The following is a 12,204-nucleotide window of genomic DNA, read 5'->3' on the forward strand; positions in this document are numbered from 1 at the left end:
CTGCTATGACAACCAATTTGTTATGTCAAATCTTAGAAGAGTTTGAACAGCTTCTCTTTCAGCTGAGAGATCATTTTAAATATAATGTGGAACAATTTTTTAACACACATGGATTAAACGACGATGAAGCTAAGACTGTGCTAGAGACATTTGAATTTGATAGTCCTTTTGAGGGACTTAAAACCTTAGATGGCCAAATTGAATCTTTAAAATCGTTCAGTCATATTACATAGAGCCAGTTGTAGTTCCTCTCGGTTATAGAATGGACAGTGTATTAAAAAGAAATAGTACAGTTTATAAGCCTAATGGCTTATAAAGTTTTAGAAACTTTCCAATATGTTCCTGTGATTCCTACCTTAACTCTAGTTTTGTCAAGTCCAGAAATTCGAGAGTCAGTTGAGTCTGAAAAAAAATCGCCTGCTGGAATTCTCGCTTCTTTTTTGGATGGAGAATTTGTTAATCATCATCCATTTTTCTCTCGGTATCCTCAAGCTTTAAGGCTACAAGTATACTATGATGAATTGGAAACTACAAATCCTCTAGGTTCAAAAACTGGTATACACAAATTAGGATTATTTTACTACACAATTCAGAATTTACCATCACAAATAAATTCTGAACTGAGTTCTATACATGTCCTAGCTATATGTACTGATGTGGATGTGAAGAAATACGGATTCGAAAAAATACTTGCTCCATTTATTGAAGAATTGCGCCTATTGGAAAGTGACACAGGGAAACTGATTGAAGCAATAACCGGCAATTATGTGCTACGAGCTTCTATTGCAGCATTTTGTGGTGATGATTTGGCTGTTCATGACGTGTTTAATTTTTTAGCGCCATCATCTAATCATTTTTGTAGGATGTGCATGTACAGTAGGGATAATTTACACAGTGGCCACACACTACCCGTTTTGAAGAGAACAAAAGAACTCTATGATGAACAAATAGCATACTTGAAACGAACCAATTATTCTGCTGAATTAAAAACTAATACGGGTCTTCGAGGAGAGTGTTGTTTACATCAATCTAAATATTTTCATATCACTAACAATAAAGTCTTTGATATAATGCACGACTTATTGTGTAGCATTTGTCCTATGATTTTGAAATTGGTCTTACAAGAATACATTTAGTGCAAAAAAAATTTGATTGTTCTTATTTTAATAATAAAATTATGTCTTTTCAATATGGACTCACGGAAATGACAAATAAGCCATCGGCTAATTTTACTGATGAAATTCTTCGTAGAAATGAGCATACGTTAAGTCAAAAAGCCATGCAGATTTGGTGTCTTATTGGAGCATTTCCGTTTTTAGTTGCTGATAAAATTCCATCTGGTGATCAATACATGGCTCTTGTATTAAATTTATTAAAAATCATGGAAATTGTATTTGCACCAAAAATTAATGATCATTACTCTATAATTTTAGAGAATCTTGTTGCTAATTTTCAAACTAATTTTCGCATGTTGTTTCCTGATGTCAATTCAATAAATAAGTTTCATCATATTGAACACTATGTTAAATGTATAAAATGGATGGGACCATTGAAAAATAATTGGTGCATGAGATACGAAGCCAAGCATGGAGGGATTAGACAACGTGCTCAAAATGTTCATAATTTTAAAAACTTACCCAAAACATTAATAAGACTATGTCAATGTGAGCAGAGTGCTAAATGGAGTTCGAAAGACGTGAAAATTAGTCGATTAACAACAATTAACAAAAAAATCGTTGCCGTTGAGAATACATTAAGCTCTGAAGCTCTCTACGCTTTGGATTATATCGGCACTGATGAAGTATTTTGTTGTAACTCCACAAAAGTGAACGGAGTTGAATTTCGAGTCGGCTTGTATGTTTGCTTATAGACTCCGAGTTCTCGAGAAGACAATTTGCCTTTATTTGGCTACATTCAAGAAATCATCATCTTGAGAGATGTCGACGTATACTTATTGACTTCAATTTGTACAACGATAGAACTTGAATGAAATTTAAATGCTTACCACATAAAACTCAATGACGATGATGACAATATTGGCCAATTTGTTAATACAAATGACCTATCTTATTTTAAACCATTTCGTAGTTGGACAAAATCAGATTCAAGTAACTTGTACATAAGTCTTAGAAATGTACTATTATAATTGGTCAAATTCATTCTATTATCATCAAAAGCTTCAAATATGATTTTAATATACACCTGATTAAAAAAGTGAATACTTCTAAAAGTATCAATTTTTAAATTTTATGTTGACACACATAGTTATCCTTTGTTTTCATTATTAAGTAACAATTTAGTTTAACAGTTGTAAATTTACATTTTTTAAATATTACTTCTTATTATTTTTTAGTTATTTTTCTTGTTATATAAATAAATAGCATATAATAGTAACTTTATCTACAGATCAGTTAATTGACGGGACAGCTTTTTTGGAATTAACTGAAAAAGATCTTATAGAGCTTGTGATGGTATAGAGAGTGAGTGCGAGCGAGATAACGCAGCGACCGCAGTTAATTTTATTATTATTATTATTATTATTATTATTATTATTATTATTATTATTATTATTATTATTATTATTTTGCTATTAAATGCTCAGGGGGGGTTATCCCCGGAGTCCAATTCTCCGAGGGCCCAGCCTGAGCTCCATCCGTTACTGCTGGACCACTCTGCACAAGAAGGCGGTTAGTGATCACAGCAGGCCAAAGTCATTTCCCTTAAGAGACGGAGAGAACCAAGTAAAACAGCCTTCTGCATCCTAACTGCCAAGAACTCAGCTTTTGTAGATCCTGATATATTTGTCTTTTGTGCTCTTCTTTGGCTGAGATGTTGTATTCAGCCGGGGCCGAGAACTCAATGACATAAATGTCACGAGTGGCCTTTTCGAAGAGCACAATATCAGGTTTGTTGTGATCTATCCGCCGGGTTGTTGCAAATGGCATGTTCCAATAAATTTTGCAACTGTCATTCTCAACAACCTGGGGAATATCTCCTGACAGATAAGGCAGCACTGGTGTCACGTCAATACCGTAGCAATGACGAAGATAGTAGTACAGTACTCTCAAGGCAGCATTGTGACGCTGGATATATGCACCTCTCGCCAGCACTGGACATGCCGACAAAAGGTGCATAAGCGTCTCCGGATATTGTCTACACCTCCTACAGGACGTGTTCGGAAGCTGCACCTGGAGCACCTTGCTACGGTACTCAAGAGTGTTAATGACACCATCTTGGCAGGCAAATATGAACCCTTCAGTCTCGGACATCAGGCCAGCTGACTTCAAGAAGGAGAATGTCAGCTGGGTGGACAAGCCATGGTCACGGACGTGTTTGAAATACACGCTGTGCATGGACTTGTCCATGTGTTCACCGAGGAGTTTTTTCTCCTCGGCTATCCTGACGACGCTCTTGAACTCCTTTTTCGGGAGTTCAATGAGAGCGTTTATTTCTCCGAGACCTAAGGTATTTGCCGCGTAGATTGCTGCCTTATACAAGAACGATCCCTTCCGCGCATTTTCATAACTATGAACAAATTGCATCAGGTAGTCGTCCTCGTCTGCTGTGAAATTGGCAACCTCGTATGTTAAACCCAGAACCAAACGATCGTGAAGCCGCTCCAAGCTCTGCAATCCTCTCCCTCCGATGTTCCGGGAGAGGTACATCCTGGCGACTGATGAGTTAGGGTGCATGCTCTGATTCATATTGATGACTTTACGGGTTTTGATGTCGAGATCTTTCAACTCATTTCGAGGCCATTTCAGGACCCCAAAAGAGTAAAGTAGGACCGGGACAGCGAGCATGTTAGTAGCTGAGACTTTGTTCTTGCCGGAAAGTTCTGATGACCAGATCTTCCGGAGTCTCCTAACATACTCGCTGCGAAGAGTTGTTCGGACTTCAGAGACGGCATGCATTCGCCGCTCTTCAATCCCTAGATATCTGTACAACTCTCCGGCGTCTAATTCTCTTAAGACGCTCCCATCCACTAATTCGACATCTCCACCCGTATCAGAGCACTTACCCTTCGCCAGGTGTACGACCGCACATTTGTCCAACCCAAAAGACATTCCGACATCTCGTGTGTACTCTGCTACGATGTTGAGGGCCGTTTGTAGATGATCTTTGTTGGCACTGTATATCTTTAGATCATCCATAAACAGTTGGTGAGTGATCGAGTATACTCGATCACTCGGTGGCACCGCAGAGTACCCACGAGTTTGTCGGAGGGCAACAGATATCGGCAGCAGTGAGATGCAAAACAACAGAGGGCTCAGAGAATCTCCCTGAAAGACGCCTCTCTTGTACTGAACAGCTCCGGTTACGTGCAATGCATTTCCACTTCCTATGTGAAAACGCGTTCGCCAGAGCTGCATCGTACGTTGTATGCATCCCACTGTTTGGCGATTGATTCCGAGGCATTTGAGCAGATAGAGAATCAACTCATGTGAAGTTGAGTCAAATGCCTTACGGTAGTCAATCCAGGCCATGGACAGGTTGCGTTGGTAGTAGATTGCGTCTTGAATGACGCATCTATCTACCAACAAGTTGATCTTGCAACCTGACACGCCCTGTTTACTGCCACGTTGTTCGTATATCTGTTGCCACACAGGCTCTATCTCCTCCAAGATACGGTTATTTAAGATTTTTGTAAAAATCTTGTAAACCGCATTCAAGCAAGTGATAGGCCTGTAGTTCTTCGGGTCGGACAAGTCACCCTTTTTAGGGATGAGTACGGTTCGCCCTTCTACCAGCCAGTCTGGAATTGGTTCGTCGCTCTGAATGTATGATGTAAAAATCCGGGCCAGATGAGCATGTGTAGAAGAAAATTTCTTCCACCAGAAGATGTTTATGCCATCTGGACCCGGGGCAGCCCAGTTCTTGCTGCCATTCAGGGCTTTACGAACCTTTTCCACACTGACTGCAGGGCTCTCTTCGGCGATATCCTGCCGTCGGTGTTCTCGACAGAATGCCTCGAAGTCGTGCAGAGCTGGAGTATCCGGGTTCACGTTTGGTTGATCTCCGTACAATTCACTCCAAAAGGCTTCCACTCGCTCAGATGATGGATAATTCTCGGGAACAGCGGTCTTAGGTGACAGAAAGCGTGAAGGGTTGGATCGAAACAAAGAGTTGTCGATCAACCGCTTCAGCCGTTTCTCTAGTGACTTTTTGGAAGCCACCAGAGCCCGCAACCAGTTAAGAGACTCTTCTTTGATGACAATAAGAGTACTCTTGTTCAGTGTGTGATGTCGCTTTCGAAGTTCTGCCGCCAGGCGACGAACTTTTGGCGTGTATGGTCTTTCAGCACTAACATACTCTATCACACACTGAATGCGGGAGACTTGTTTCCGAGAAATGTCAATTTTGTGTCCAAGTTGAGCGATGCGCAGCTTCAACTTCGCCTCGAAGGAGAGAGAATGTCTTCTCTCTATGGGCAGAAGCGAAGCCGCGGCACCGTAGACAACTTGGTTGACAGTGAGCAGAGTGGAGTCCTCTTGAAGCTGTGTGGGGAGATCTTCGTTCACCGTGTCGAGCTGTTGTTTTGAGTGAGACATCTTTTTGGAGATGCTCACTTGTCGACCTGTAAAGAGGTTGTCGTTGTCCTCGGAGGAACGGCGCCGTTCTTGGTGTAGCGGTGCTGGAAATGAAGACCGATTAGACAGCTTTCTATTTGGAAGCAGCGATCGTCGATTATGCCGAAGGTATGAGGCGTAATTACGCAGGTGTTTGGGCGTAAAATGTCTGTGCTCCGGATGCATGCCACACCAAAGTGTGTGCATCCGGGCCATATACCCTGATACCTCCGGCTCGCTGTTCTGCCAGCACACCAAGAGATCGGCGCGAAGCTCCTCCGTCCACTTAAACTTAATCCTATAAGCGCCGGGGTCGTCATAAGTCATCGGGTCCGGTGTGCTCCTCCCACCTGATGACTGGTCCTCATCCGAAGAGGACCGGTTGTGGGGAGCACTTCTGAGATTACACTGTTTTGGAACTCAGATATTACGGTGCAACGGGTAGTTGGCCCGTTGCACCGGTTACGTTGTTAGCCTACAGACCAGATGTTGCGGTCTGCGTTTCCCGCGGTGCGCCACTAGGAGGCCACGTAACGAGCACCGCTTATTATTATTATTATTATTATTATTATTATTATTATTATTATTATTATTATCATCATCATCATCATCATCATCATCATCATCATCATCATCATCATCATCATCATCATCACTACTATTAATGCCGAAGTGCATTTTACAATTTAATCATTTGATGTTTTCTGTTTTTTTGTTAATATATTTTTTTCTAAATTTTGTTTATTTAATATCACGAATTATTTTTGAAAAAGTTTATTTAGTTTTAAGGAAAAATATATTTGACCGCGATTAAGTATCATTTGAAAATACGCGCAAGTTTTTGAGTTCACCATCAGAGCGCGAGGTGGCGAAGAATTTCGCCGCTCGTTCGCTTGCAGTAAAGACCGACGAGCTAATATAAACGAAACTGCGTGACGATAATTTTTTTTCTTTTAAAGAACAAAAATTCATTTTACCTGAAAGAAAGATTTAATTAAAATCTACGAACAGATTCAAAATATCTGAATAATTATTTAATTAATTATTTTCATTGCAGAATTAATTTTTTTTACTAAGTCCCAGAAATAAAATTAGTATAGGAAATTATTTTGATAAAAATTTATTAATTGACAAATGTTATTTTTTTTTCTAAGTCACGAACGACTTTTTGTATGGAAATGATTTTGTATGAAATTTTTTGTAATTTAATGAAATTGATGTGCGAATTTGATATTCGATGGTTGCAAAATCTGAAGTTCGACGACGAGCGATAGGTGGCGATAAATTTTCAAAATCTTTCACTCGTAGAGAAAGGTCTAGGAATTAATAAAAGCAATTTTAATTGCCGGAAAAGTCAACCAAGTTTCCCAGTGGTTATAATCTTCTGGTAGAAGACCCTTCACCAGGAAGTACCCAAGGAACTCGTACCTTGTCTCCGACCAGGAACCAGGTAAGTGCTGATTTGTCCATTGGGGGAAATTTGGCCACCGGAAAGGGTTGCTTTCCAAGCACCCCGACTGGACTGGGGGCAAGTAGGGCCGGGAAGGATTGCTTTCCATGCACCCAGACGGGACTAGGGGGAAGTAGGGCCGGAAAGGGCTGCTTTTCAAGCACCCAGACGGGATTAGGGGCAGGTAGGGCCGTGGACAACCGTCGGTAAAATAGGAATACTACTGTGTAAAGGTAGTAGACAGAGTTTGGCCACCAGGTGGCACTGAAAAACGGAAAAACAAACGGTGTGTGCGGGTTATGTGCGATATAGTAAGTTTGACATAAAGTTTGTAAATTTTATAACTTAAGTTTCGATATTTGTTGTTTGTTGTCTTAAATAAATAGAGTACTAATTATAACCAGGCTCAAATTTCATTTATAAGTAATATAAGCTATCCCTGAAAAGATCCTGAACTCCGGCGAGATTTCATTCGAGCTAGGGGATATAGATATTTGAGGAAGTCTTGTCCAAGTCACCAACGGTTAAAATTCTCTCCTTTTGGACACCGGAAAAATACCCGCTACAAGCTACATATAAAAATGGGACCGAGAAAACGCCTGCTAAAATACATGGAGTCTGTAAAACCCAAAGAGACGGTTAATACTGTGTTTCTTGTAGATAACAATGACTCTCTTACATTAGCGAACGAAAATAATATAGAGAAATTTCCTACTTTCGTTGAACGACATCCTCTAAACATCGCAAGTACATTAATTGATAATAATCAATCTCAACCATCCACATCATCAGCTCATTGTTGATCTGCAGCTTCAAAATCACCACAAACATTTCCAGTAATTTATTTATTTTTCAAAAACTATAATTTCTAATAAATAATATTACTTATACATAATATTAATTCATATAGAGATATGGTACTGTTAAAGCAACTTTACTTAACCATTCGCAAGGTTCAGGGATATTGAAGTCTACTAAAAACTCTTGGAATGAAGAAAATCGGAAGGCTTTAGTACGAATTATGGTGGCTGAATTAATAAAATGTCATTCACAGTAAGTTCTTCACTTTATTTTAATTGAAAACTAAATTTTTATTTTGTTTATATTAAAAATAAATCTCAAATTTTAGCTATCCTCCCGATGAATCAAAGCAAGCACTTGCCAAGGCAATAGTTACTGAATTCCCATCACTCAAGGACAAAGCAAGAGATCTTGGATATGTAAGTATTTTGAATTGTTATTGAACTATCTAGTCTATTAGTGAATTTATAGTTACATCAGTAATTTTTTAGGAACACTTTTATAATGAAAATTCTGCAAATAATCGAGGCTTTATTGAAAGTCGTTTGGCACAAACTCGGAAAAAACTCACCCCTACAAAAAAAAAGTACAAAACTACCAACAATGTGAAAAGTATTGTCAATGAGAATAAAGCAACTGTGAATCATTCTCAAAATGAATATCCAGAAGAAATAATATTACAAATAGTATATCAATTTACCGTTGTTTATAAATCTAGTTAAAATTTTTAACATTCATGTACTATTTGCTTAGAAAATATTCCGATTTTTATTTGTTATTATTTAGATTTCGTCAATGAAGTTAAAGATGCCGCATGACCTTAACAAACGCCAAATCATATCCTGGATGAATGATACAAGAAGTTACAGGCGTAAATGGATTAATGATACTAATCCTTCAATTAGTGAAATTCTTAACATGTATCCCAAGCTTGAAGACTATGACGGAGAGATGGTAAGACAATTAATTATTATATCTTATAGATCTGGGATTTAAGGTAGTACCCTCGCCAGAGGCGTTTTCTTAGGAATTTTTTAAAATTTTGGCAGATTAATATTCATATAATTCTGCATCGATTGACGCAAATTGAAATTTTTTGACCATCTAGTTTCAGAGATATTTAATTTCAAAATTCGAATTTTCAGAGGAGGTTATGCACTATGATATACGGGATACCGAAAATTTTACTCGTATATTTTATTATAACTAAGAAACTTTTTTTAAGATTTTCATAAAAAACTAAACTACTATTAAAAAACAGCTATTATTTGTTTTTTTCAAACTTTCATTGATTTTTACTATCTAGATTTTTAAATATTATTAAAAAATAACTGTATTATTCAAAAATAACCATGAGTAGAAGTGAGTAAGGAATAGCAAGTGAGAAAGACAAAAATATCCTAAACTATACCCAAATTTACTCGCACTATATGTCGTGAGGGTACTACCTTAAGCTAAAAAAAATTTTTAAAAGTAAAATTGTTTTGGGTAAAGCAAAAATTTTTTTGAGATAGAAAATATTTTTTTTGTCAAAAGAAATTATCGTACCTAGTAGAAATGTTTACGTCGTGTAAAAAACAATTGTTTTTTTATAAAATTTTTTAGATTGATATGGAATTCAAATCGTTATTTCCGAAAAGTGCTGATAATTTTTTATCGAAGTTTCCTACAAGTTATACAAAAAAAATTTTAATATATGCTAAAAACTGTCGACCTGCGTTGTACTATGAATCTGAGAGTATAAAAAATGGTAAGAATTGCTCTTTACTTTATACATTATTCTTTTCTTCTTTTAAAAAATTTTAAAGAATTCAGTACTAATTTATTAATCATACTTATCACTATAAAACTTTAAAAATTTGTCAATTTTATCAAAATTGATCATGTTTTTCTTATTTTACTAGATGATTTTCGAGCTCTTCTTTTGCTGGTTGAATTACTTCCGGTTGCTTATTCAGTCAGGACTCGTAAGGGTCAAGGAAAAGGCATGGATAAAGAGAAAGAAAAAAAAGGAAAGGGAAAGAAAAGACTTGCCAACGAAGAGAATGAGGAAAATGAGCCGTTAGAAATAAATTTTCCTAATAAATATCTACTGAGACTTTCACCTGTAAGTATTGTTTTCATTTCTTTCTTTGTCAGTCGATATCGAAATATATTGAATTGGTTTATTGATATTATCTTCTTACGTTTCTAGGAGGGTACAAATCTTGAACAATTTGCACGAGACATTCGTGCTAAAAGCAAAAAAAATGTTCAGCCTTATTTAGTTACTGTAGCTAGTCAATCGTCAAGTGCAAGCACATTTATTAATGGAGATGGTTGGTTTCTGAATGTGCCTGACAATGGTAACAGTGCAATAAGTTTCGATCTACTGTACAAAATTTTTTATGTGTTTAACCTCGATTATCCTGATAGTTTACGAAATTTTTATAATTTCATGGACTTTTACATCTATGACATGGAAGCCATTCAACACTGTTTCTTCTGTTCATGTCAATATAACTAATATCAATACTCAAAGCGGTGATCCTGAAAGCAGTGATGATTTGAACTCTGATTAAAAATTATCAATATTTTATTTGCATGTCAATAAAATTTTATATAAGTGATTGACAACGATTTGAAATAAATAAAAATTTCACTTTTTCATAAATAGAAATTTGATTTTTTTATTAGTGGAATTTCCACTCATTTATTTATTTATTTATTTATTGAAAATCGATTTTACTTCTGTAAAATTTTACTATACATTTAGTAGAAAACTCACTTTTATATAAGTAGAATTTAACTTTTTAGTTAGTAAAAATTTACTAATTCAATTTGTAACGATTTTCACTAATTAAAAAAGTGAATAATTACTAATTACGAGTCGTATACTTTGGACATCTTAAAAAAGTAACTATTGACTACTAATTAGTAGTTTTTGACTAATTCAGCTTTAGAGAGTAGCGGGCCTATCGTCCAAGCAAACAATTTACCATCGTCTGAAGTTGATATTGCGCATGTTCGGCAACTAGTAGAATTGCAATCACTCGGTGGGCCTGTGTTAGTTACTGGTGTTACTGCTGCAATTCTAGATCCATCGCAATTTGATAAAATGCATGTTGGACTGGCTAAAAAAATTTTGAGTGAAGAAATGGGACGTGCATTGATGTTTTCTGCTCAGACTGGTTATCTTCCGCCAGGAGCTATGACAACCGGTTGGTTTATTTTATTATGCAGTCAGTGGTATAATTTGATGGTTTGTCGCCATAAAAGTCATTCTCTTGGAAGTAATAAATCTTCTTTAGAACGTGTTGAGTTTCTTCAAAGCTTCATTGAGATTATCAAAGATCTACAATTTACAACCAATAACAAATGGAAACCTATGCAACGAGGGATAATTCTTGCTACAACGACAGCGTTAAATTTACGTGAAGATCTGGTTTTATCAGGAAAATTTCAGTATCTTCTTACGGGACGTCTAACTTCAAGTTCTGTGGAAAACTTATTTTCTCAGATCCGAGCTGGTGGTGATATTCATCCAAAACCTCGTCAACTGCGGTACCGAATGCGCTTAGTCGCTGTTGCTCAGTATTTACGAGTTCCGTCATCTGCATGACGATGATGAGCCTTATTATTTGGAATTTTTAAAACAGAAAAAGGATGAACTTCGTACTACTGATGACGATAAAACACTCGATGCAATTGAAATGCCAGATAGTTGTGTACTGCCTGCAATCCGGGAGTACGGACTTTATTACCTTTTTGGATAGGCGGTATTTATATCAGCCAACGGTTGCGAGGCTTGTGAAACAGCAACTATTTCTTCAGTACCATTGTCCAATGCGTGCTCGGCTTGGACGGATGCAATAAATCATGGGAACTTAAAACATCCGACTGAAGCAGTGTACCAACTTCTGAAGATAGCTGAAGAGATTTTTAGTACCTATAGAAAATCACTATTACACCTGCAGGATGTCCATCGAGTCTTAATTGTGAGTGTTCAAAATGCCCTGGCAAATTATTCGTTGAACTTTCCAACGTGTCACAATATTTGCGATAAAGTTCTTGGAATAGTACATTACGTGCCTAGGGAGGAAAGTAGGACATTTCAACCCGCGCGATGTTGTCACCCGAGCCTTCGGCTCGGGTGACAAAAGCGGGGGTTGAAAATGTTCTACTATCGTCCCGTGGCGCGTATACTATTTTTCATCATACCAGGACCGAAAGTTCGATAATAATTCTACAAAATAAATAAAGACAAATGAGGTTAAAATAAATATATAAATTTACATAAAGTTCAATATTTTTTATATAACATACTTATTGAAGTAAATCTTAAATTAATATTGAGATCTAGGGATAGAATCTCGATGGGGTCCAGGGGCCGAGCCCCGGCAG

General features: G+C 37.0%; 1 protein-coding gene across 1 annotated transcript; it reads left to right on the top strand.

Moving 5' to 3' along the window:
* Positions 1-8,711: 8,711 nt before the first annotated feature.
* LOC141536144 (uncharacterized) lies at positions 8,712-10,425 on the top strand. Its single transcript, XM_074256454.1, has 3 exons — positions 8,712-9,571; positions 9,726-9,928; positions 10,016-10,425. Exons 1-3 carry the CDS (start codon positions 9,433-9,435, stop codon positions 10,325-10,327), a joined length of 654 nt encoding a protein of 217 aa, XP_074112555.1. The 5' UTR covers positions 8,712-9,432; the 3' UTR covers positions 10,328-10,425.
* The last annotated feature ends 1,779 nt before the right edge of the window (positions 10,426-12,204 follow it).

Source organism: Cotesia typhae, unplaced genomic scaffold (assembly GCF_013202065.1).
Source record: "Cotesia typhae breed Kobodo isofemale line unplaced genomic scaffold, CoteBio_Ctyphae scaffold_152, whole genome shotgun sequence".
Taxonomy (NCBI): Eukaryota; Metazoa; Arthropoda; class Insecta; order Hymenoptera; family Braconidae; genus Cotesia; species Cotesia typhae.